Source organism: Micropterus dolomieu, linkage group LG10 (assembly GCF_021292245.1).
Source record: "Micropterus dolomieu isolate WLL.071019.BEF.003 ecotype Adirondacks linkage group LG10, ASM2129224v1, whole genome shotgun sequence".
NCBI lineage: Eukaryota > Metazoa > Chordata > Actinopteri > Centrarchiformes > Centrarchidae > Micropterus > Micropterus dolomieu.
The window spans coordinates 12,494,886-12,522,670 of record NC_060159.1 but is presented as its reverse complement, the minus strand read 5'-3'; the positions used below and the strand labels follow the sequence as shown (position 1 = coordinate 12,522,670).

The 27,785-nt window shown below is 41.5% G+C and overlaps 1 protein-coding gene across 1 annotated transcript in view; it reads right to left on the bottom strand.

Annotated features, from left to right (window-relative positions):
- LOC123978219 (neuroblastoma-amplified sequence-like) overlaps positions 1-27,785 on the bottom strand; it is a 113,242-nt gene that overhangs the window by 51,071 nt on the left and 34,386 nt on the right. The window contains exons 20-32 of the mRNA XM_046061388.1: positions 26,262-26,366; positions 25,602-25,738; positions 21,886-21,972; positions 19,653-19,806; positions 15,060-15,245; positions 9,886-10,059; positions 9,471-9,604; positions 6,449-6,511; positions 4,624-4,746; positions 4,426-4,528; positions 4,071-4,148; positions 3,773-3,918; positions 185-297 (exon numbers count right to left, since the gene is read on the bottom strand). Coding sequence (XP_045917344.1) covers positions 185-297; positions 3,773-3,918; positions 4,071-4,148; positions 4,426-4,528; positions 4,624-4,746; positions 6,449-6,511; positions 9,471-9,604; positions 9,886-10,059; positions 15,060-15,245; positions 19,653-19,806; positions 21,886-21,972; positions 25,602-25,738; positions 26,262-26,366 — 1,603 coding nt within the window. The remainder of the gene's footprint in view (positions 1-184; positions 298-3,772; positions 3,919-4,070; positions 4,149-4,425; positions 4,529-4,623; positions 4,747-6,448; positions 6,512-9,470; positions 9,605-9,885; positions 10,060-15,059; positions 15,246-19,652; positions 19,807-21,885; positions 21,973-25,601; positions 25,739-26,261; positions 26,367-27,785) is intronic.

The following is a 27,785-nucleotide window of genomic DNA, read 5'->3' as shown; positions in this document are numbered from 1 at the left end:
GGGGGGGGGGGACTTGGATGGTGCAGAAGTAACTACATCCTCTACATGTCTGAGTTTAAATTAAAAACACTTGTATGAATGACTCCTACAAGTGCACAGAGAACAAATTCAGGAACATAAGCACACTTTTAGGTTAACTGAGCAAATTTTCTTCCTGGACACAGACATAAGCGTTTTACTGTACCTTGCAGTGGCAGGATGCTGACGCTGAAGTCTTCAAGTTGGCTGAGGGCGCTGATGAGGTCCAGCTCGTCCTGGATGGCCGGAGGACAGTCTGTAATCAGCTGGAGACACGTCCTGGCGAAGAAAACAAACCAGTTAGGACAGGTGACACATGACCACCAATCAGCTGTATAAATATGTCCCAGAGATAATCAATCAGATGACCTTGTGGAATCCAACATAGAAAGTGAGGTACAGTAGGGTCCACAGGGTTAAGTGCAACATTTTGGAAAACATGACTAGATGTTAGATGAGATAGATGGATACCACTCACATGTCTGTCCTTTACATATAGGGCTACAGGAAGTAGCCGGTTAGCTTAGCTTAGCACAAAGGCTTAAAACACAGGGGAAACAACTAGCCTGGCTTTGTTAGAAGGTAACAAAAGTGGTGAGGCTACTCAAATGGATTTATTTACAAAGTCTAGACTAATTTGACAGATCTAAGACAGGGGAGTTTTCTCTTGCAACACAATCCACACACATTACCCTTAATAGGATTATGTAGCACATCACTCAGAATATGTAACAAGACAACTAATGTGTAAGTGCGTGTGCCTGTTTAAGATGCATGTGTACACTCGTTTTCTTGGTTTCTCATCACTCAGTTATACAGCAAAGCCAAATACAGCACAGACTGAGAGAGAAGGGGGGCTGAACTAAATGATTAATTTACAAATAAATAAATCCCACATAAAACAACAGCTTAGAGAGGAGCACTGACGTCAGTTAAATGGAGTGGAGGGAACTTGTCCTTCAGATGTGTATTCAACGAAGAAACGCACACTGACCCGCACTTTTGTTTAACCCGCACAGTGTGTGAACAAAGACAACTAACAGAGTAGAAGAGGCGTCTCAGAATCCCTATTATAATGAAAACAATCCAAAACACACATCATCAAAACAGGTCGACACAAAATCGTAAAGAAAGGAACTCCGCAAGACACTCAGCGCACAGCCTCCCACTCTTTGAGCAGGGCTGGAGTTCTTGCCAGGAACAAGAGGTTTGTCTGGGCAAATGAGAGCAGAGGAAAGGGCTGCAGATGGGCGAATGAGAGACAGAAAGAGGGCATGTTGATTATGTGCTCGTGCTGTGAAGTGTCTGGAGGCATGTGTATGTGTGTGTTTGTGCACAGAGACTGAAATTCTATTTCAGTCTTGATGTGCTTTACAGTATCTACTCTGTAATTTGCAGGTAACTACTTCCTGTTAAAACAGACACACCGAAGAACAACACTCTTTTGACCAAAGCAGGCTGTGCACCAGCAAATTGAGCAGCGGCATACTGACGCAGTCGTCCTCAGTTTTTTCTTTCTTCAATTGTGTCATTTCCGCTCCAGCTCTCTCCTACTAATTCAAGGACTTGCAAGATGAGCTTTGTCAAATCTGAGAGCGACAACCAGCAGCAAAACAAAGCATCCGTTTGGGGCTTATTTCTGACTCCTTTGCATTTTTTTCCTGCATAATGGTTGTTAAAGTATTTGTACGTTTTTCTCACCAGAGAACCTAGTTTCAAAAAGCTACACTCAAGACATTTTTACAAAGTAATATATATCTAGAACAGAATTGAAATGAAGACTGGCCTAAAGTTTAAACAGCGGAAATAAAGAGGCAGAAAGTTAAAAAGTAATAACTATAATTGTCTGCAGTTACTAAAACAAATATGAACGATGATGAAAATTAAACACGCTTGGCATGTTGGATTGACCTTGTCCAGTTCTGAAAATAATATGCATGTTGGTCAACTTCCCTGGGGCCAGCTGGAAGTAAAAGCACCATAATAGTTAATTGAGTTAAAAATAAATCAAACTCTGTACTGGCAGTCCAATTTACATGTTTTGTTGAGAAAGGAAATGAAACTACATTACAAATAAACCTATTTTATATTATTAGAAAAAAGCTCAACTGAACTATATTTTAGGAATTTAAAAATGTTCAAAGCGTGAAACGCTCGGTGATTTTTTTGGCTACTTGAGGTCAACGCAACATTGCCATATTGTCACCTTATAAAGTTGATGTTATTAACATGTAAGCAAACAGTTACTTATTTACACTTCAGCAGACACAGCACAACATTAGCGTTCATTTGTAGATGGATGCAAGTCAAATATTGCCTCTACTTTTAGTTGTGTTTTGGTCTCCACAAACTTCTCAGGGAAATACCCGACTCTTGAGCCGCTTAACGTTATGAACTATGTTCACTAGCTAGCTACTGACTAGTAGATAACTCTGTCTGTCTGACGTTTGGTGCAAGTAAGGAAGTGTAAAGTGAGTTTTTAGAGTTTATTACATTTCAGAAACAGCTGCCTGAAGCAAGTGGACACAAAGTTGATGACAGCAGTGAAGAGTGAACCAGAACACTAAAGTTGTGGGCCGCCAAAGCTAAATAAAGAGCTGAAAGATGCTAAAACCATACATAGAGCTGAAAATAGCCTCAGTGCTGGGTGATAGTTCTCTGTGGGTTTGTCACTACACACGATACCTTTCATATTACATGTGGTCATTTGACTCATTGTTCATGTAAAGAAATTGATTAAAACTAAGATATAAGTACTTTCTTCAGATTTTCTGTATCTACTGCATCCATGTGGGCATTTCTCAGGCTCTATGTGAGTGGGTCTCTTCAGTCTGTCCTGAGTGATGCTGTGGGATCACTTTGGTAGTTGGAGGGGATTCCCATGTTATTTTAAGAGGTATCTTTTTGTCCTTGTGTAAACTCTTGCCTGGTGCCACTGACCGCATCCTTTCAGGACACAGGCAAGTGCAGTTTATGTATCTGTACCAGCGTGTGTGTGTGTGTGCGTGCATGTGCGTGTGAGTGTCTGTCTGTCTTTGGTATTTAGTACATGGGATAAAATCTGTGTCTGTGGAGCAGTTATTTTAATCTAAAAGGACACAGACAGTCAGTCTGTACAGACTATTAATTTCAGAGCAACAGGCACATGTTCAAACACTTTCTGCCTCAAACCTCGAATTCACATGCAGCAAACACAAACACACATACGCACGTACACAGTGGGAGTGTTACAATGGATGATGTTGTCCAAGCGTGTGGAGAGGGGCCTCTGCATTAGTTACTATAAATGAATGACGACCCAATTACTGTCCCACTTCCCCACTAGGAACAGACGGTAAGGTTAGACTCCCATCGGCCCCCTTCTGAGATCAGAAACCAGCAATATTAATACATACACTCCCATACAAATACTTATACTTAGTATAAACTTTATGTGACAAACTATAGGAGATGAAAAAAAAAAGCAGCCACCATTATTTTTTTACCCACTGATCAGTCATGGGAGCACAAAAACCTACATCCACCCACCAGGAAATAAGGTCAACATCTTAGACAGCAAACAAGCAGCTGCATTTCAACGTTTGCTCAAGTTCTGTTGGAAATAACATCCAACCCATAACTTTACCTCAATACCGCAGCTCTAACATGTATCTTTAATCTAAGCTAAATGCAAATGTCAGGTTCTAAATCTGAATTAGCCCCGCAAAATGAAATCATACTGGTCCTCCTAAGCACCTAAGATTTTCTGCCTCACCTGGCGAGGCCCATGCAGGGGTCAGTCAGCGTTGTAGATGAGTTGAAGTACTCTCTGGCAGCAGCCAACACTAATTCCACACTGTTGTCATAGGCCACCTTCATAGCGTAACCTTTACCCCGAAAAGTCATGCTGACAGGAACATCCTGAATGACCGGGAAACATTAATATAACATTTTAGAGATCAATGAGACCACAGCATTAGAATTCATTATGGGAGGTTTAACATTTGGACATCCCAGTGGGCAGGTGTGAGAGTAACTCTGTGGAGTAGAGTCACAAGTCATATTTAATATACCTTGGAGCAGTGCATGTTCTGCCCCGCCAGGCGTACGTTCTCCACTTGGCTGGAACACAGCAGGGACTCAACAAAGACCTGCAGCAGTCAAGGAAGAGATGAGATAATATGCAGGAGGAGCATTTAACTGAGTAAAAGTTTTCAAACATCGTTTGATGAGGTGCATCGTAGAACTCTGAATTCAGTTGTTCAGGAGGTAGAAACACAGCTCCATGTTTGAATTATGGACCAAAGTGTAATTCAAGGTGTGAAATGTGCACTCTTTGTCATCTTAAATTGTAGTTTTAACTTTTTTTAATAAAAAAATCTGATTACTCTGTGCAGTCTCTTTTGCTGTTTTGCAGGGGTGCAATACCTGGTGACATGTCTCCAGTTTTAGACAGGTGTAGACGTTCTGCTGCATTTCAAGCAGGTCTTGCAGCAGACCTGTCCACACAGTCTCACTCACTGGAGGGTTTCTGGACACAAACACACACACACATAAATGTTCAGTATGTTCATGAGTAGACATTTGTGTTTGCTCATGCATGTGTGTGTTTGTCTGAGTTCATACTTGCGGCCAGTGTGGCGGCACAGTTTCACCATTAGCTGGTGGGCTTCTTCTTCGCTGTTCTGGCTATTCTTCACATATGAAATGGGCTTCTGCAGGCCGTGTTTCTCCAGAACCTCCACCACACTATTAGGTATGAGCAGATATAGACACATATACAATATAATCATTAGTGTCATACAGTGGGTAACCACTAATGTAATGATTCAAACTGATGCAAGACAATGAAAACTATACAGAAAAAAACAGACAAATACAGTTTCAAGTTACATTAATCAATCATGTTCTCTCAGTAAAAGCAGAAGGCAGTAAGTATCACAGCAGGAAATGCCAAAGAAGAAGAAGAAACAGGGGTAAATTAAAACCTGTGAGAGTGAGAGTATGGAGGAGAAAGACAGAAGATGTATACGCTCTAAGCCGTTCATTATTTTGGCAGCAGAGAGTCATTTGCGAGCCACAGTGCAGATGGAGAAAGTGTAGAGCAAGACCGAAGAGCAACATGATAAACCCCACCTCTGTGTAAGCGAGTGTTTTGCATGCATCTAGGAGCATGTGAACACTGGCAGTCTTTTATGACCAATGGAGAGAGCGTGCGCGTGTGAATGCATGTGTGTGTTGGCGTGAGATTAGCATGGCACCCCCGGTCTCAACAGGGTCGTGCTGCTACAGATGTTCGCTCTCTGCTGCAAGTCATTACCATAGTAAACAGGTGCCTGTGTTTGTGTGTGTGCGTGAGCAAAAGACAGACAACAAGTCTTGATTGTTACAACCGTGTGTGTATTTGCTCAAGTGTAAATGTATGTGTGGGAGTGTCTGCATGTTCCCTGTGCACATATTAATGTGCCAGCAAGTGGTAGTGGCAGCAGCTGAAAACAGCTTTTATTCTGGAGGCGCTCAGAGAGCAGGCACTTTGCATTTACTGCCTGATTCATCTGGGTAAGTGTGTGTGTGTGTGTGTGTGTGTGTCACAATGCTTCAGCACAAAATATCCATGAACACACTTCCCAGGCTCCCCGGGGTGTGTTTGTGCATGGTTATGTGTGCCTGCGTGTAAATATGTGTGGATATCTGTCTGTAAAGGCCAACACTAAGCTCTAACAGGCTTTCCTGTTGCTGCTTCCTCCTCCTCATCATCATCTACATTCGCATTCCCTTCAGGCTCCCACCCTCCCACTGCCTTCATCCTTTTCCTCCTTCCTTCCTCCTCATCACTTCTCTCTGTTTGGAAGTTCACCCTGAGAGGAGGGGTGGAAGAAAGCGAGAGAAAGAGTGAGCGAGACAGAGGGAGAGAGAGAGAGAGAGAGACAAGTAGGTGATTTTAACCTGAAACAGAGAAAAGGCCTGAGGCCGTTTGAATACCATGGGACAGACCGCAGTCCTTTGATATCGTGTGTGTGTGTGTGTGTGTGTGTGTGTGTGTGTGTGTGTTGACTGCACATCCATGTCTCCTCTCTTTTTGGTGTTTTCCATCAGGCCCATAATGCGGGAGGGAAGTAATAAGCATTGCTACAAAGTGAACATTTCCCAAGCAATGCAGGACTAATCACTAAACTGATGAGCTGCTCTCTTCAGCACTTCAATCAATGCCCTTCTAATGCGTACAGCAGAAATGTATGGATGAGTGAATCCTTGTTTTGTTCAACCAACAGTCCAAAACCCAAGACGTTCAGTTAAAACAAGCAAAGGAAAAAAAAGCAGAAAATCCTCCTACAGTAGCTCAGAGTGTGAAACTAGCTTATATTCGGAAATGATGAACTGGTTGGACAGGAGAAGACAGAAAAGAGAGAGGGAATGATAGCTGATAGATGATGTGAGTGTGCTTACGTACCTGAGATGCTTCTCAAGTTTGTCCACCTGATCATGGAGGGATGCCGTGATGTCTGTGTCAGGTCTGTAGGATGATAAAACACATCAAAAAGATATTTGGAGTAAAAAGTAGAACACTAAGTAGAAATGTCTTTTGCATAATAAAGCTGTGTGCACAGTGTACGTGTGTGTGTATGGGCCTACCACTTTGAGATTCCCCAGTAAAATTTAAACCCCATGATGCTTTGCCCTGAGGCAAAGGATTCTGGGTCAGGCTGGCCTGCCCACCCCCACTACAGCAATGACCCCAATGAATCAACCTTCTGTGTGTGTGCTTCAGTGTGTGCGAGTGTGCCTCAGTCTGTTTTTACACAAAATCCTGACCTATCAATCCATTTCTCAGCATCCTTCTCTTCTTCTGCTCCCTCTGCTGCTCCACCTCCTGCTCTTCCTCTTTTTAATATACTTTTCTCCCTCATTCTATTTCTCTCCCTCTCTCACTGTCTAATCCCTTGCCCATTTCCGTACTTTCCCCCCTCTCTAAGGGTGAATGCACATTACATTCTTCTGAGCAGATTTAGACCTAATTAAACTGTCTCCCCCGAAAACTAAAAATCAGAAAATTGGGTTGAAACTACTAACTCTCCTAGCTTACAAAATCTGTAACACTCTACGCTGGGATGGCAATTTTGGAGCTTAGTAAGTTAGAGTAATCACTCCTGGGAGAAATGTGAGGTTGAAGGCATTGCATATACAGTAGAGCCTTGCAGCATTGCTAATCCAAACACTGCAGAGAGGAAGCCTGTCCGGCAAAGGGAAATGCTTAGCATGAAATGCAGATTTAGAAAGAAACATGTATGAGTATTACATACACTCAAATATTTATACAGAAAGACAATGTTTAGTGTAGCTAATAAGCTCAGTTTCTAAACTGTGGCAGAGTGATCAATTCAGCTGTGACTTAAGAAATATAACACAGGAGAGATCTAAACCTGCATGCGATACTGCCACATCTGAGCCTATAAATGTGTTAGTGAGATAAATTGCACTTCTTTTCTTGAATTGAATCAGATCACTGAAAACATTTTACCACATATCCACCTCTGCTCTTACGTCTATCCCCTCTTCCACATTTGTCACCTAGAAGCTCTTTATCTATCTAAAGACTTAAAAAGAACAGGACCGGTACTGGACAGGTGTCCTCACTCAGACGTCCAAAATTTCTACCATGCAGCCCTAGATCTAACCAGGGTAGGTTTCTTCCAGTGCCCCAGGGCAGCACTTCAGTCAGTGTCTACAGAGAACATTTCTTTGGTTACAAAAAAAAAGTAGTTCTGATGAAAACTGATGACAGCAAGATCAGTGGATTATTCAGAGTATCGGGGACATAGTGCTGCTGAGACTGAGCTAAACGTTTTTTCAATGCTGTCAGTGCCACAAACAAAATTCCAGTCACCTACACTGTATTGGTTTGGCAGCAACAATCTTTGAGACAGACATCTCTAAACCTTAACAAATAAAACCTGTCTGCATGGCCAGATACAAAAAATAAAACATAACAGCAACAACAAGCATCAACTGACTGTGGGTTATCACATTCACAGCTAGCTAACTAAACTCAAAAGTAAAAGCAGAATTAAACATATTAATATTGCTCATTTGTAACACCATTGATTAACTATTCAGACACTTTACAGATAGCAAGTAGAGTAGTGCTAAATGAATTGCTGCCAACTGTTGTGTGAAGTGATTATTACCATCAACATCACTTGGCTCGTCTTCAGCGTTAGCTAGCTGGCTAGCGATGAGCAACAGTTCATGAGAAAGCTTGTTGCTGACTGTTTGGTATCAGCTAATACATCTTATAAAACTTTTTTTTTTAAAGCACCAGGGGTAAACGAGAAAATAAATTTTTTAACTGACCCTGGAAATGTTTACAGAAGCAATTACACTTCCAACAGTGTGGCCATCGAAAGAATATCAGCAAAGTAAATGCGGATAGTCGTGTTTTCTGATTACACACAAGAAGAGGAACATAAGTGAACATAACTTAAAAACAACAGAGTCTACATTATACAAATGCAACAAAACTCATTTATAGCTAATAAGCTTTAAGCTGCATAACAAGCAAATGGCAACTTTAATTGTCTGCATTAGACTTGTTCAGTTTACTACCACAATACACCTGGGTTGAGAGTGGGCCTGCTCCCAAGAAGTACCATAATATCTTGTTTCAGTGCAGTAATCCCCTGCTGAGAGTGTTTAGTGTATATGTATTAGATCACAGATTCACAGCTAAAGCGAGCTATGTGAGCCAGCTGAAAAGGGAAAAAGATGCCATTGTTGAAAAAAAGAAATATGGCTGCTTCATTGCAGACAACTGACAAGAAAAAAACAAAGCACTCCTTACTGTAGTAATTCAGTTTTCCAATTAAAAAAGTGCACTCAGGAAGGATGAGCCATCTAAGAATGAGTCATTTTAATTCATTTAAACTACTGTACAGGTTCATTTTATCAACAATTCACACTTCGGTACCCTTGTTTTGTTCCTCTCAGCCTTTTATCACTCACTCTCTTTCAAATGCACTGCATACCCGCACAGCCTCGTGGGAGACTTAAAGGACAGGCCCTCTTGCCATATAATAATAAAATGTGTTACAGAAGAGGTGGGGGAGAGAGAGGCAGAGACAGCAATAGTAGGAGTTAGGAAATACTGTATAGACTGTAGCTTGGCTAACTGATGGCTCCTTGGAGTCAGAGTTAAGCATGAAAGACAGAGAGAGAGAGAGGAGGAGGAAAAGAAAGGTGCAAAGGGAGGGAGGCAGAAACAGAAGTAGTCGTTAGGTTTATTGATAGGTCCTAGGAGAAAGCTGGAAAGGTGGAAGGAATTGAAAGAGGCAGGAGGGGCGGGACAAATGTATGTGTGGATGAGGCAATGGTGGTCTGCTTCACCGTCTTTATATAATGGTTCACATTATCTAAATAATGTGTGTAAACATGCATGGCTCCATGAGTGTGAGCGTGTATGTTTTTGTGTGTCTGACCCGTAGCCCCGCTGCGGCAGACACTCCAGGATGTCATAACAGAGGCTGAGCTGGTCATCTCTTTCACAGCTGTAGATGCACTCCAGAGCAACTGCCATCAGCTGGTCTGGGTCCCCGATAATCTTCTGCTGGCACTGGAGGAAAGGAGAATGTGTGTGACTGACTCTGTAGTCTTTTTTTCATATACACACGGAGGTGCTGTATTTTTCTCCCTGTGTGCGTGCGTGCGTGTTTTAATAGGAGACCTGTCCTTGGCTGTGCCCTTATGGGTTCATAAATATAACATTAACAGCGCAGGGATACGACACTGGCCCTGACATGGCACAAACAGCCAAAGACAGAGTGTTTGTGTTTGTGTTACCCAAGTGTGACGCACCCCTACACTTTGCATTTGTGTGCGTGTCCGGACACTTACGTCAGGTTTGGAGAGCTGGAAGATGATGAGGGGCAGGGTGAGGTTTTGCTGGGCCAGGTTAACCAGGTATTCTCTGAGCAGAGATTTAGCAGCACCCACTTTCTGTCCCTCACATCGGTGCAGGAACGGCACCATCCACTGGAAGGCATCTTTCATGTAGCGCTCGGAGCTGGACTGGTGATAGAAAGACATTTATTTTACGACACGTAATGCAGCATATTAAAATAAATATGAACAGGGGCCTTACACACCCATAGATCACAACCTCTGATCATGGTTTCTTAGCTGTAACATTGTCCAAACTCATACCTACAGCAAAACCATTTTAATCACAGACCCTATGACCCATATTATTTCACAATACTGACAAAAACTGATCATTTGTGACCAAAAAGTAAGGAAATACTGGTTAATTTTTTTTTTTTTTTTTAAAGTTATTGCTTGCTCCGAATTGTGAGATGTTGGTGAAAATATACAAATGAAACTCTTCTGATCTAATGTCTGAGCTACCTTAGATACTGATTTATCACTGTACGTCTTCATCTTCTATGTGCAACATTATTTTTCGGGAATTGCCAGGTGATATATCAACTGAAAATGAAACATGTACAGTGCATATGAAGCATTGGCCCAAATAGAAAACAGACCTTTTCTGTTAAATACTTTTGAAAAAGTAGCGAATACAACAGCAGATGTTCCCTTTGAACAAAGAAAGTATCAGCTCTTGTGTTTAACAGAGAAGGGTGTTCTTAGATTAAAGGATTGACTTTAATTGATTGACTGAAAAAATAATCAGTGGATTTATTAAGAATGAAAGCATTAGTTGTAATGCTAACCATAACCAATAAAGCACAACAGTAACAAAAAACACCAGCTCTCTAAGTAACATGAATGAACCATCTGTTTACTGAGTGTTGCATAATGGCGTGCATTATGAGTGGAAAGCTTCTACTGACATCTTTACAGCAGAAATTAAATGTACAGAGACCGTCACACACTGTACAAGGTGAATAGCCCCAAAAAAGAAACCTCTATCTATATATTCATATATGCAGTAGGCTACTGTGCACATGTTTTAGGAAGGTGTAAAAAACTGCTGTAAAGTAAGAGTGCTTTCTAAAATAGACATTTTGAAAGATTGCATTTTCTTCATTGATAAATATAAAGTGATTGGACAGAATAAAAATCTAAATCAAATCAATATTAGTGTGACCACCCACTGCCTTCAAAACAGCATCAATTCTTCCAAGTACACTAGGCAGGAAATTGGCAGGTAGGTTAGCCCAAACATCTTGGAGAACTACACGTAGTTCTTCTGTGGATTTAGGCAGCCTCAGTTGCTTCTCTCTCTTTATGTAATCTCAGACAGGCTCAATAATGTTGAGATCAGGGCTCTGTGGGCGCCAACCCATCTCTTCCAGGATTCCTTGTTCTTCTTTACGCAGAAGATAGTTTTTCATGACTTTCACTGTATGTTTGGGGTTTTTGTCATGTTGCAGAATGAATTTGAGGCCAATCAGATGCCTCCCTGATGGTATTGCACGGTGAATAAGTATCTGCCTGTACTTCTCAGCAGTGAGGAGATCATTTATTCTGACTAAATCCCTAAACTCAGTCTGAAGAAATGTAGCCACAAACTCTCAAGGAACCTCCACCATCCTTCATTGTTGCCTGCAGACACTCATTCTTGTACCGCTTTCCAGCCCTTCTGTGAACAACTTGCTTTGTGCTGTAGCCAAATATTAAAATTTAAGACTCGTCAGTGAAGGGAAGTAAGTATGATGTGATTTTCATCTGCTACAGCAAGTTTCTTTGGCAGAGTACTGCATCTACGGTCATCAAAATTGCCTTTTTCTATGTGCTTCTTCAAAAGATCTTGGACAGCACATCTGGAAACCCCTGTCTGCCTTGAAATGTCTGCCTGGGAGAGACTTTGCTGATGCAGTATAACTACCTTGTGTCTTGTTGCTGTGCTCAGTCTTGCCGTGGTGAATGACTTTTGCTGTGTTTGAGTTTGGATATTCATCACCTAGTTGTATTCCTCCTACACAGCTGTTTCTGTTTATGATTGTGTTTCAGCCTACATATTGAATTGTGATCATTAGCAGCTGTTTGGTATAATTGTTAATCACACACCTAACAATACACCTACCAAATGCTTGACTTTGTGCAAGAGTACCTAGAAGAATTGATGCTGTTTTGAAGGCAAACGGTGATCACACCAAATATTGATTTGATTCAGATTTTTCTTTTGTTCACTCACTTTGTATTTTGGTAATTGATAATCTATTTACATTTCTATTTATGAAAGCATTTTATTTTACAGTTTAATTTCCTCACCTGGTTAAATATCTTGCATAGTACTGTATATAAAGATTTATCCTTTTAGTTTGAATGTTTGTACAACAATGCAAAATACTTTAAGCTGAATTTACATGAAAGCATGCCATGCAATAAAACCTGAATTTAACTGTAATAGCTACAGGATTTGGGTTGTGCTGTCATTTGTGAGGATGCATGTCAAATTCGAGCAGGGCCTCGCACAAACCTTGCGACAGCTCTTACTCAGGATATACAGATAAGAGAGCATCCACGGGAAAATTAGATTCAAAAAATATTCAGATGCTAAATACAAACTTGCACACCCACACACAAACATTTCCAACACATTACTTTGCTGTACAGTGTCCCTGATAAAGAAAGACATCAGACACAGGCAAAGAGGGAAATTTAATCTAGGCGAGTTTGGTAAACATCCACACACACACACACATCCACACACACACACACACACACACACACACACACACACACACACACAATCACATAGCGCCCAAAGGGAGTACCAGTCAAACAGCATGTGTTAGTGCAGTCAACAACATCTGCTGGCTGCCTGCCTGTATGGCAGATCCTACTGGCAGTGGTCCTCACAGGCTGAAGCTGGCAGTTATTAGCTACAATTTAGAGGACAGCTCATATTATGTACTCCAAGGGGACTTGTAACTGTAGTACCTGCTACAGACTAGTTTCATAGCTCTCTCGCTACTGTTGGATAGAAAGATTGAATTGTCAAATGTCAGGGATTTCAGGAATTAAAATAAAAAACTGATTTACTGTGAGACTGCTGTTAAATAAAATTTCAAACTGTGGATTTTTTCTGTTTGCAGTGTTGCCTACTCAAGTTGCAATTAGTATGCATTATGCTTTTACATTTACATTTACTCATTTGGCAGACGCAATAAGCAACAGTCAAGGATTAAGGTAACCACACTATGGAACTTTAAAATGAAACGAAATTGCAGACGAATGGAAGGCTTTCTTATTTTTACTGACAATGAACACCCTACACACTGTAAACTAGACAAAGCAGTATGCTGGAAAATGCACATTTTACATAGTGGAAATTGAGGTAAGCAATGTTTTCAGCAGAGGCTGCATTATAAAAACAACATAAGTAAATACACTTACTGGCCACTTTACTAAGTACACCTTGTTAGTACCAGGTTGGTCCCCCTTTTGACTTCAGAACTGCCTTAATTCTTTGGGGCATACTTTCAACAAGGTGTTGGAAACATTCCTCAGAGAATTTGGTCCATATTGACATGATAGCATCACGCAGTTGCTGCAGATTTGTCAGCTGCACATCAGTGATGCAAATCTCCCGTTCCACCACATCCCAAAGATGCTCTATTGGGTTGAGATCTGGTGACTGTGGGGGCCATTTTAGTACAGTGAACTCATTGTCATGTTCAAGAAACCAGTTTGAGATTATTTGAGCTTTGTGACATGGTGCATTATCCTGCTTGAAGTAGCCATCAGAAGATGGTCCACTGCGGTCATAAAGGGATGGACATGGTCAGCAATAATACTCAGGTAGGCTGTCGCATTTAAACGATGCTCAGTTATTACTAAGGGGCCCAAAGTGTGCCAAGAAAATATCCCCCACACCATTACACCACCACCACCAGCCTGAACCTGTCGATACAAGGCAGGATGGATTCACGCTTTCATGTTGTTTACACCAAATTCTGACCGTCTGAGTGTCGGAGCAGAAATCAAGACTCATCAGACCAGGCAATGTTTTTCCAATCTTCTATTGTCCAATGTTGGTGAGCCTGTGTGAATTGTAGCCTCAGTTTCCTGTTCTTAGCGGACAGGAGTGGCGCCTGGTGTGGTCTTCTGCTGCTGTTGCCCATCTGCTTCAAGGTTCGACGTGTTGTGCGTTCAGAGATGGTATTCTGCATACCTTGGTTGTAACGAGTGGTTATTTGAGTTAATGTTGCCTTTCTTTCATCTTGAACCAGTCTGCCCATTCTCCTCTGAGGAAAGGCATTTTTGTCCACACAACTGCCGCTCTTTTTTGGTCCATTCTCTGTAAACCCTAGAGATGGTTGTGCGTAAAAATCCCAGTACACAAGTAGTTTCTGAAATACAGGTGTAGCTAATGAAGTGGCTGGTGAGTGTATTTTTCAATAAATGTCAAGATGCCAGAACTATTGGATTCTGATAGTGTAGAGCCCAACTGATTTGGGATTTTTAAGACCAATACCGTTTTTGATATTTGAGAATTTTACAATCCAATATAATGATATATCAGTCTATTATTTTTTTTCAGAAAGACATAACATAAACAAGAGAAAGACCTCACCAAGTTAACATGACATAATGCAATTTAATTGTTTTCTTTATTGTTAAATAAAGAAATAATAGTACTTTGAACAAAAGTACAACTGATTATGTCAGCTGATTGTGGTGTTTTGTGGTGGATTTGTGACTTGTGTTGCCAAGAAGGGAGTTGCATTGTGCCCTTTGATGGAAAAACTACGCAACGACAACAGTCATGATTATAACATGATTGAAGCGTCCATCTTCATTCTCTCCGTTTTTTTTAAATTGTCATTTATTGGCTGCTAGGGCAATACCAATTTATACGTAGATTCATCAGTCAGGCTTAAGTAAATTCCATGATGATACATAGCCACATCATTTTGGATAATGATACATCAGCAATTGCGTAGTTAAAACAACATCTTGCAAAAAATGTATGCATATTTCATTGAATTTATGATTTTAAAAATATTTACTTCAAACCAGCGTCTGATTCCAAAATATATTATGGAAAAAGCCTTCCAGTGACAATGTGGAACGTGAAAGGCTAAGATTATGCAACTTACATTTTTCATGAGCAGGTGGAGCTTGTCGATGTCACTTAGCTGCTGCAAATCTTTAAGCGTCAGATTCAATTCACATGATGTCTCATACACGAGTGTTTCCATGGTGACCATGTCATCACACAAGCACTCTAGCCCTGGGATATTCCGCTCCTTGCCCAGACGCACCAGTGACAGTGCGCAGTCCACCTGATGGACACAAAGAAAAGCCAATAAGAGAGGAGAAAAAAACAAAGCAAAATGCTACGGCAAGAGCGTAACTCTGATGTGGACATAGGGGTTCAGATTAGGGGTGTGACGATACACTCTGCTTAGGAATCATGAAAAAACACAACACTGGGTTCACAAGAACAAGCTGAGAAGGTAATTGTGCACTGTTTAGATGAAAGGTTCAATGTGGAAATATATGATTGGGGAGGGGGAGAGAGGTGGGGGGTCTGGGGGGTCCTCCCCCAGAAGATTTAGAGCAGTAAACACTTCATTTCCTGCATTCTGGTAATATTTTCTGCCACCACCTATAATCAGTGCTTGAAGTGGAAAATATAGGTGCTGGTACTTAGGGCTGGGCAATACGGCCGGAAATGTTACTGCGATAAAACATTTAATTTACTTAACTTAAGAGCGCCACATAGAGCCCACCTGTACGCAAAAAGGTCCCCCGGACGCCAAAGAGAACAATGTAGAAGTAACTTATTGGTATCGGTGGCCCACTTCAAGCTCTGCCTATTATCAAAATTGACACCACTTATCTGTGAAGACGTGTGGATCACATGCTGACAAAAATGGCCTTGTTGAATAGAAATAGAAACTTCTATGCCCTGTTCACGGCCTACAATAGCCAGTGCGTGTCCACGTAGCCAGGAGGTGCCAGTCCCCTTTCTTTCGTGTACACCGATAGAGACACCGAGCCACCAAATGTGCAGAGGAACTCTTCACACACATATTGCGCGACAGTTTAAAAAAAGAAAAAAGAAAAAAACAGGCACGAATATTTTTCACAGACATTAATAGTCGAATACAAAAACGCCCACCGCCGGAATTAAGCCCTGAATATGTACACAAAAAATACACGGAAATCCATCAATCCATCCATCTATGCATTATGTTTTCTCCACGATTCAAGATTCAAAAAACTTTATTGTCTATCACAAAATGTTTGAAAATTGTCTAAGGTTAGAGACTAACATACATAAAACATAAAAACATTCGCCCATGAAAGACTGACATAAAATTATATTAAAACACAAACAGAACTGGAAGGGCACCCTGACTGCCTGACCACCAGCGATCATAGATGTAGAGATGTTGCACTGGATACGTGAAAGCTTTAACCTGCTGGTAGATTAAAGTCATTCAAATTTTTCTTCTGGGTACCATGGATATCTGTCCCAAATGTCATGGCATTTCAGTCTGGACCAAAGTGGACAGACTGGCGCTGCTATCCTTAGATCCACGTCAAGAAGATTTCACTAAAAATTCAAAAAGGTCGCCCTTAAGGTGGCTATACGGGACCTGTCAGATCACCAAAAGTCAGTAGGATTAATCTTCTGGATGCCAGGAATGTACAGAATTTTATGGCAACCCATCCAACAGTTTTTCAGTCTGGAAGCTGTCATCCCTATATCCACGGCCTTTTAGGACAAGTTGACCAATGTCACAGTTAACACGAGTTGTCCTGCAGGATGATGGAAATGATCCCATTCAAATTCAGCTTGTAATAGTATGCCTGCTAATTAAGCATACTCCAGAAGAAATAACATGAACGCTGCATACTCTATACAAATGCAACTTTTGTGAAACCTATAATGTTTAATCTCTATTATGTGACATTATTTGAATTGCCTATGTGGTTATTCTTGGGGCTGCACTTTGTAGTGCTGTTGTATTGCACTGTATTCCTATATACATGTACTTGTAGCTTGTATCTTTCCACCTTGTTACAATCCAATTAACCCAGTCAAAGTAACTTTTTTCAGCAGGTGACTAAAGAGGCTGTTCACAGCAGGGCGCCACGTCATTGAAAAACTGTTGGTGAGGTCACTGAACTGTGTCGTGAACAACACACACAACAACATTATCCCAACTAATCCGAAACGAAATAATACCCCTAAGTCATTACTAATATACAATCATTAGCCTTTGGACAATAAAACAGAGAAGATCTGGACTTCCTTCTACTGTGATCGATACAATTCCATCCAGAAGAGCAACCAATCAATATCCGACCACCTATACGCAGGCAGCACATCCAGCCAATCGATGGCCAGCCACCTGCAGATGCTAGCCCATCAATAGCAGATGCCGCTGGGCCCTGCAGTGATGATTGCTTTCTCTCCACCTTTTAGAGAAGGAGAGCCCTTTGGCACATGCTAGCGCGCACACACACACACACACACACACTCACAGGGTCAGCAATTCTTGTCATCTTCTTTCTGAATAAATGCATGCATTAATTTGTAAAATGTACACACACACACAAACACAGAAAGGGAGAAAACCCAAATCACCTTGAGCCAGAAACTGAGCAATTAGATACAACAACAGAGAGAAGTCTATTGATCTCACAGTGAGTAAAGATCCTCCCCGTTCACTCCACCCCTCCCTCCTTCTCTCTTTTCCCGCTCTCCAGAGATGGATTCCCCATCTAACCGCAGACAATTCAGATGTTAAAATGGCACACTTTTTAATTACGACCTGGTCTCCACGCTCTCCCCTCATCATTCTCTGCGCTGTAACGCAACTATCCTCTGTTGCTCTCTCTCTCACCAACTCTTCAGTTTCTTTTTCCGACTCAATTTGATTCTTCTTTGTCCCTTCTCCCCATCCTATCTCGGCCCTTTCTGTCAAACATTGTTTCCACATTTTCTCTCTTCAACTCCAACTCTTTTTAATCCTCGTCTCTCTCTTCCAACCTCTTACAAGAACTCTGTAACAGTCACCACGATTGGCCTCCATTTGAACTCCACGTCTGGCCCTTTGCGTTCTCTGTACGCCTGTCTTCCTTCTCTGTCTGCTTTCCAAAGCCACCATCTCATTTTGTGCCATTCTGCTGCCAACAGTGTTTCAAACAACACTTGTTTTTAATATCCTTTATTTCTACCCTTTTAGCCCCTTATAACTGGTGATTTTCTTTCCCACAGACAGCTCTTCCAATGAGATTGCTTTCCTTTTTTTAACCTAAACATCTGTTAGTTCTGTTCTCCCCTCTTTCTGTGTTTGTAGTACACTCTAACCTAACTAGGGATGTTGCATTGGCCCAGCATTTATCTCCTTTTTTCTTCCTTTTGGTAGCAGTTCCATTCTTTGCTTTTTCAAACTCGTCTCCCTCTGAGCGGCATCTTGTCAATCTTCCCATTCAGCGTCTCGCTTCCTGCGGCTCTGTGACTGGTTTAACACACTCCAGCTTCCTCTGATGTGGCTCCTTTTAATCAAACCCCATTTTCCTCCATTAAAACGCTCTCCCAAGCATAAACACGGCCAGATGAGGGCTGGGAGGAGGGTGCAAACGAGAGAGAACAAATGAGATGAAAAACTAAACAGGGCAGGAAGGGGGAGGACGGGGGGGAAAAAACTCAGCAAATGGCAGCAGAGTTGTTGCAGTGGGTTTCTCTGCAGTGTGTGAGAAAGCATGAGACAAGAGAGTTAGGTTACTCCTGGAGTAACATGTGAGAAAGCGAAGAGAGAAATTAAAAGGGGAGAATGAAAGCGAGAGCTGGTGTGATTCCTAGAGATTAACAAAGACTTCACTTTACACACACACAGCATTCTCAGTCTCTCTTGAGTGGATGATGAAAGGCACAATTCCCCGGTTGTCTTCCAAAATGAGCAATGGACCCCCAAATCTCTTCTCTTCCATCCTCCTTACACCCAGTGAAAGGGATAAAATGGAGAAATGAAGGGGAAAAGTTATGACTGCGCCCTAGTTAGTCCTTTCACAAAGACAAAGAGTGCGCTGTGACAACCTTGATCCATCACTGTGAAGGAGGTGAAGAGGGGACAGAGCTCCGGTGTGGACAGTGTGTGCGTGGAGAGAGTGGGCAGCTCCAGCGGTTACATCCCATTACTCCACTAAACAAGTCCTATCAAGTCCTATTTTTCAGTTACAGCAGCAGAACGCACATGACAGAAGCTTTGGTTACTCTTCATTAGAAGTCCATATGGCAAATATGATAATGACTGTCACAGATAGGATCAAAATGACCTTTACTGATGGAGGTTGGCAACATTCTCTTCTGCAGTCTGAATCCCAGCTCGTAACGCATTTTTCTGCCCCCAATCATCTAAAAGAAGTGTGCGACGGAAATTATCTCGCCAATTGCCAGACGTCTATTCATTCCTTTCTGCTGCTGTCCTGCTGTAGGTTGAAATCATGTAGAAGGCCCCTGAAAAGGAGCCTTATCAGGGTCTGATAAATGTTTCAGAGACATTTCTAACAGTTGGAACTGATTTTGACCGCTAACAAGGGACGAACAAACTAACTGCAAGTAAGATGTGTTGAAAGTCAAAATCCCTCTGCCACTGTCGCCATGGCCATCAGCTCTCTGATGCTTTGATTCTAAAGAAATATAGTCTCTGCTTATGCCGTTTACCCCTTACCTGTCTGGAACAGGAGTCGATATCCTTTGCTCTGCTTTGGTACCAGTCGGTCAGCAGTTCGATGGAGGGCGTGGCTGTGCGGAACCTCAGCAGCTCTGGAGCCTCCTCATACAGGAAACTGTCATCGTCAAACAAGTTCTGCTCCAGCACTGATCTGAGGAAGACATGGAGGGAGAGTAGAGTGTATTTTATCTCTTTTTATCTTCTTTTTAGGGAAGTAGTCAGTGTAGAAACAGTAGAACTGTTAAGATAAGATTGTTTCATATAAGCAATTATACCCATTAAAATCTATCCATCAAAACTATTACTATAGCTATACTACTATTATACTACTACTAGCCAAAGTCTGATATTGCTAGTTTCTCTGTCCCTATTAAAACCACAACAATGAGCTACACTGGGTGATATGTTCATTAATTACTATGAACATAAACACTGTAGTTCTTTGTAAGTCAATCCCACATTAACTGCTGCTGTAAATACATTTTGTCTTTTAAGGGGAAAGCAATATATTCACGGCCCGTTATTAAAGAATGTCTTGTTCTGTCGCAACCAAATGGGCTTGGGGCTCGCCAACAGTAGAGAGAAGCAGGAAAGTAATGAGAGGCAGACTGACACTGTGTTGATTTTCTCATGGGATTTGTTGAGATAAGAGAGCACATAAACATGGATGAATGAGGATATACACCGATCAGCCATAACGTTTTCACCACCTGCCTCATATTTTGTAGGTCCCCCTTTTGCAGCCAAAAAAGCTAAAGGTGTGCTGTGGTATCTGGCACCAAGAAGTTAGCAGCAGATCCTTTAAGTCCTGTAAGTTGCGAGGTGGGGCCTCCATGGATGGGACTTGTTTGTCCAGCACATTCCAAAGATGCTCAATTGGATTGAGATCTGGGGAATTCAACACCTTGAACTCATGGTGTTTCTCAAACCATTCCTGAACCATTTTTGCTTTGGGGCAGGGCCCATTATTATGCAGAAAGATTACCATTTCCATGAAATGGTGTACATTGTCTGCAACAATGCTTAGATAGGTGGTATGTGTCAGAGTAACATCCACATTCATGGCAGGACCAAATATTTCCCAGTAGAATATTGCCCAAAGCATCACACTGCCTCCGCTGGCTTGCCTTCTTCCCATGGTGCATCATGGTGCCATGTGTTCCCCAGGTAAGTGATGCACTTGCACCCGCCCATACATGTGATGTAAAAGAAAACGTGATTCATCAGACCATCAGTCCAGTTCTGATGCTCACATGCCCATTGTCGGAGCTTTCGGCAGTGGATAGAGGTCAGCATGAGCACCCTGACTGGACTGCAGCTCTGCAGCCCCATACGCAACAAACTGCGATGGGCTTTGTGTTCGGACACCTTTTTCCGCAGTTTGACCTCCAGTAGCTCTTCTGTTAGATTAGACCACATGCGGCCAGCATTTGTTTCCCATGTGCATCAATGAGCCTTGGCCGCCCATGACCTCGTTGCCGGTTCACTGCTTTTCCTATCTTGGACCACTTTTGATAGTTACTGACCTCTGCAGACCGGGAACACCCCACAAGAACTATTGCATCGCAATTTGGCCCTTGTCAAAGTTGCTGAAATCCTTACACATGCCCATTTTTTATGCTTCTAACACATCAACTTTGTGGACAAAATGTTCGCTAGCTGCCTAATATGTCCCACCCACTGCCAGGTGCCATGGTAACAAGATAATCAGTATTATTCACTTCACCTGTCAGTGGTCAAAATGTTATTGCTGGTCGGTGTAACACGACAGAAGAAAGGAAGCTCGGGTAGAAAAAAGTGTCTTAAACATCACACAGTACTGTGTACTGCAATCTCTGGCCAAGCATACTGCAATAGCCAAATGATATTATGACTCTACACGAAAGAGCAATAAAAAGAGCTTGCTAAATAAAATTGTAAATGAAGCTGGCGTCCCTACAGATGCAGGCAAATGGCATAAGTTGGCAGTGCAACAAGATTTGGTGTTAGTTTGTTATGCTTCTGTTTAACATTCAGATAATAGGATGTCATGTTTTGTTTCACATAATGATGCCAGCACAAGCATCTGGCCTGTATGGAGCACGAATTTGAACAATTCTACACTGTGAAAAGCTTTGTCATCACGGCTATGGAGAGATTTTTATTTTTTTATTATTATTTATTTAAGTATTGCCCAAGTTTGGTTTATTATAACTCCCAGTGTACAATGTGATAATGTTGTTGTGTTTACCTGCACTCCTGTGTCTCACACCAGTCCATCTCTCTGTGTCTCTGCTCGTCCCATGGAATCAACATCAACTCACCTCTGTCATCCAGACTTAGAGAGTAAAAGAAAGAGGCAGAATTAGGCAAAAAAAAGAGTGAAAGAGGCAAAGGCAGAGCAAGACATGTAAAGAAAAGAGGAGGAGGGAGACACAAAATTAGAGGTAGAAGGGTGAGTTTTAGGTGCTCAAGAGCGAAGATCAATCATAAGCCAAGAGTCAAAAAATAAACCACACCACACCTACCCACCTGGCATCTGATAAATCAGCAAATACATTTACTGTCTCAACCTAAACATGGTCATAAACTCCAGGAAAAGTCTGGTGAAAGGTAGCAACATATGGGAAATGGAAACAGCAGAGCATAAAAAGGGAAGAACGGGTGGGGGATGGGGCACAAAAGCACATCAATAAACAAGTCAAAGAACTTTCGAAAAGAGTCGTGCCTCGGTTGTAAATAACGAGGACTTTTATTTTCTAAACGCCATGTTGGTACTAAGCTTTACTTCTTCCTGGTCTCCTTGAGTGTGGCAAGTGTGAGGAAGATAAATAGGGAACACACAAGAAAAGAAACCAAAGTGAAGAATGACTCTAACCTGGCGTGTCAGCGCTGACAAGACTCAGACGCCTAGACACACACACTCACAGAAGTATATGAATGCATGCACACATGCTGTGACGCCAGGATGAACGGAAGTTGTTTTATCTCTTATTCTAGGATTAATGCATTTCTTCTTGTTATCTATTTGTCTGTAGACAGAAAAATATGTACCGTGGCTGTAAAACTCAAGGAGATAGCGCGGGCTACAAATCATCTATAGCTTTGGTGCAGTTAAAGGCTGAGTGCACACACGCTGCTGCAGTTTTTGTTTTTTATTGTTTTGTTGTTTTTTTTATTTTAAAACACGGCCATAAACTCTATCCAATCACAAAATACATAAGAAGTGTCCGAGTAGCAGCTGTGATCTATGTCAACAACTGAATTTTTTTACCAACACTCCCTCCACAGGTTCATCCATTACGATTGGAATTTTAACACAGAGATGACAGAGATCGAGAAGTCTGGGTTCTTCCTCTAAGACGCCCACAGAAAGTGAACTACTCTCGATCTCTTTTTTTCTCCCCCTTTCTGTCCTTCCCTAACTCTCTCCTTCTCTTTCCTCGTTAAAGACAGCCAGGTTAGATGGTGGAGAGTAAACAGTGGCGTGAGCGCTCGGATATCGACGGTGAGGAATGAATTTTTCCACGTCATAATCTACTTCACGTCAGCCTGAGAGGGACAGGGAAGCAGGGCGGGAGGATTTTAGTTTCCACTGGGGCAACCTTTTCAAGCCAAGTTTTAAACAAAATATCACTATTCTGCATTCTTCCATGGGTCTAGAGGTCCCTTTGAAGACCTGTTCAATATAACAGGAGAATATTTTCCCCTTCCAGTGAAGCAAGACTTCAGTATATATCGAGTGAGTTCTAAACAGATGGCTTGAGCTGACTCCGTCTGCTGCAGTGTAGGAGCGAGTACTGCTGGGAGGAGCAGTTGGTGCTCACAGGCTGGGGAAAATAGGAAACTGCCCCACAGCGCCAGAGCCATGATGGATGCTCACTGCAGAGCCACAGCTGCCTGACCTCCATACAAACTCAGACATGGCTAATAAAAGGGAGCAGTGGCACTGTGTGCGTATGGATGGAAGCCGTGAGAACAATCTTTTCTATATGGGATATGTATTTTTTAGCACATGACTCCAGGGGACATTGGCCATGTATTCATGTGTTTCTTTATACAAATGTATATGTGGTATATTAATAGATTAAATACTAGCACAGAGAATATAGGAATAGCCCAAAATGGAGGAAGCGGAAAAAGGCGAAGGAAAATGGAGAGGAGTAAAATGGAAAAGCGAGTTAGAGGAAACAAAAAGGCACAATGGATGGACGACTGCTCTCATCAGTAAATCCAGCCCATCACCTCTATTAGTGACCCATAAAGGAGTGAGTTAGGACTTCTTCTCCTCCAAAACTCCCTCCCCTTCAGCGTTCCTCCAATCCCAAAGCAGAAACTGTGCAGTCAAAACTAGCTACTACTAACAAAAGACCCTTCGCTAAGCCCCGCCCCCCTTAGTTACTGATGCTAAGTCCGACAAAATGTCGGCGCTGCCACTGTCTATTACTGCACTCCGCGGAGAAATAATATCAAATGTGTTGTAAAAAGCGATCTCAGAAAGAAGCAGACAGTTTTGCAGTTGCATGATACATTTGAAGGATGTATTCAGGCTGTCAAACTGACTCAAACGGACGTGAAAAAAATTAAAGACAGAAGCTAAAGCCTACCGATCACACAGTATAAGTGAACCACGGCATCCCCCGATGATTGGGACAAAAGACAACGATATGAACGATCAACACTGTTCATGTAAAGCTGGGTAGGCCTCTATTCATTATAACATTCACTAAAAAGCAGGAACGATCCACAGCCGACATTTCTCGATTTATTTTAAGTTTTGGAAAGAGAATAAATTGTACTTCTCCCATCAACCTCTCTGGGTAGCAACTCTAACTATTACAAGTGCCCCAAAACAGCGTTTGACCACTAAGAAAAATACAGCCAAAAAGAGCTAGAAAACAACTCTTTTTGCATTGGAGTCAATGGAGTGCATCCATGACAATGCTGTGTAACTTTGACTAGCATAGGGTGAACATATACCATATCTTGTTTTTATTAAAAAGTGTCGGACCCTATGGTCGGACCTCAGTTAGAGCGAGACCTATACTGCGCTGTGATTGGCCATCTGTGTATTCAGGGTGTGGCTTAGCGAAGGGTCAATTGCAATCAAGGCAGCTTGTATTCTTTCATTTTAAGGTGTTCAATTTTGTTTGCATGTACATTTAGAAGAGGCAATTAAGTCTCTCTCCTTTTATATCATTGATGTGTTAGCTAATGTCAGCCCTTTACGCTGTGGCTCTGCGTGCACACTTGTGTAATGTTTTTTCCGAGGACGGTGCAAAATAATCCTGATATGTGAACGTGAGATTTAAGAGAAACAAGTGAGAAAGACCTTTGAGTGCGCGCTCCGATTCCAGTTTTATGCAATTTTCATTTGAAATGTATTGATAAGTGCAATGTGTGCATTCCAGAGAGGTGTAAATGTTGAAAGGACGTGTGTCCCTGTGATACCTCTTGTATTTTTACACCGCTGCTTCTATGTTTCACATAGTGACTTGTAAAGGGGAAATTAGTTAGGTGAAAGTATAAAATGACAGGCCACTACTTTCTCAGTTGTGTTATATTTATAAAATCTTAATTTTTATTTTCTATTGAATTGATCTGAATTGCCCTTTGGCATTAATTTATATAAAAACATATTTTTTATACAAGTACTTTGTTAGTCCCTCCACATTCAGTATCACTGTGTTCACACCAGTGCATCCTAATGGATTCTTCTTTGTTCCATAGTGTAGTGTATATTACAATGTTGTATATGTCAGAATAGACAAGAATAAATGTTTCTTGTTTATTTGGAATAATATATAATATAAATCACCTTCTTGTCAATGTCTGTTAAAACACACAGGGTGTTCCACTTTTCATTAAAGCACATTTCAAAAGGCCAAAGTAGTTATTTTGTTTTGGTTTTAGGTAGTATTGTAACTAATGCTGCCCTTAATGACTGCGTGTATCTGTGTGTCTCACCAGGCTTCAGGCAGCAGGATAGTGTACTCATATGGGGAGGTGGTTTCTGGGAAGTTGTTAAGGATGGCTAGCCGATGCTGGAGGAGTTCTGCACCGTGGTAAGTGAACAGAATGTCCAGAGCCTGCACATTACTCTCCTGTAGGAGAAAAAGATGCATGACGCAACAACTTCAAACATTTACTGAATTGATTTTAATTTGATTTAAAATCTGCACATTATGTGATTACATTGCTAAAAGAAATGGCAAAAAAAGTCAATCTAAATTGAATTATTTGACACAAAGCAGCAAATACTAGAAACTAATAGTAATGCAATATATTCTAAAAGAAATAAGTGCAAAACCCTTTTGTAGGAAATACGAAGTAACACACTGGCAGTTTATTAGGTATACCTAATCTTTATATCTCTCTGTATAATGCAATACAGGTGAATCAACACCTCTCTTAAACAGTTTCAACAACAGTAAACATTATTACCTTCATGAAGTGAGGAATTAGTACTGCAGGGCTACTGTATTAAGACTGAAAGACTTTCATTTTCGGTACCTAATAAACTGGCAACTGAGTGTATATCAGTGTATATCACATTATTGCCAAATGGACATGCAGACAGCTAAGAGAAGCAAATTAATTAAGATGACAACAAGAGTCTCATGTTACCCTGGCGTAGTTTCTGGCTGACAAAACAATATTTTGACTGCGGAACTTCTTGAAGAACTCTGCATCATATTTCTGCTCCGCTGCGTGAGGACCGCCAAGTATCTTCTGCAGAGAGTGTGAATCAGCAGGGAAAGGGGAGAGAAAAAAAAAAAAAGAGAGAGAGAGAGAGAGAGAGACCAGAAGAACTGAGGAAGATGGAATACAACTGCGGTTCATAAAAAGAAATTTGTGAGGCAGCGGGTTAGCTTTCAAGAGAAAGTAGCGTGAGTGGGTAGAAAGTCAAACTAAAGATGAGAGGAAAATAGCAAGTAGAAGCTGTGACTGCAAATGAATGCACTGAGGCAAAGTCAACAGAGATGCTATTTAACTTTCTAGCACACAGCTGTCTTGTCCTTGTAGTTGAAACCATGTGAGGAAGGTTTGAGAGTGTGTAAGTGTGTGCACATGCATATGTCAAGAGGGAACATTTGTTGCCCTGGCCTTTGACTTCAGAGTGATTTATGGGTGTCTGTGTGTATAAAATCTCTGTGGCATCCTCTACACCTGTGTGTGAGTGTCTGTGTGTGTGTGTGTGTGTGTGTGTGTGTGTGTGTGTGTGAGTGTCTGTGTGTCTGATGGATAGCCTTTGAATGGGCCGTATGCAGACAGAGCCAGCCCAAGTCGGGATGATAAAAACCCTAATATCATATTCATAGACAGCCAGAGAAAATGGATTGGGGCAAAAGGAATCTGACGAGTGCTGCAGTTACCATGACAATGCCCAAATAAAGAGAGAGACGTCATTCTGTCTGAGTTGAATATCTAGCAGGGTAAAATCTCATCTCTCCTCTCCTGCATGGAGGAAAGTATGGCCCGGTTTGTCTGTGATTTATTGTGGATGAAAAATCGTGTGCATGTTAACATTATTCATCATAAATCCAAAATCCAGAGTGTTGAGTATCAAAGTTCCACTTTAAGCATGCATTTTTCCATGCTGCACTGACGCTTACTCACTGTAGTCCTGTTAGTATTAGAGTAAAACCAGGCAGATTTTTCTCTCAGCTAGCTAGTTACCAAACCATTCGCTCTTTATTTACATGCTTCAATAGACTGAGGTTAGTATCTCCTACAGCTTTTCAATATTTCAAAGGGGATTAGTGGGGTTACAAAGAGTATCAATAAAAGTAATATGAGTAAAGCTTCTGTGCTTTGGAGCGAGTGGGTAGGAAGGGAGAAACAATTAGGTTGCCGATGGGAAAACAATATAGCAATACAGAATATTTAACAAAAACACTGAATTGTGTCTCCTGCAAACATGTAACAAATAGTATGGTTCTTTAGTATCCCTCAAACTTTGTATAATTTTAATAGCAGGTAATAGTACACTTCAAACACATTCTTCTTCCTATGAGACCTCACAGAGGGATATTTTCATCAGTTTTTTATAATGAGACGTTAATCTGGAAAAAGTCAAGTCAGACTCCGTCAGAGGGCTGACAACAAAACGTTTACACAGGAGGCATTTTTCAGTCATCCATCTCACAC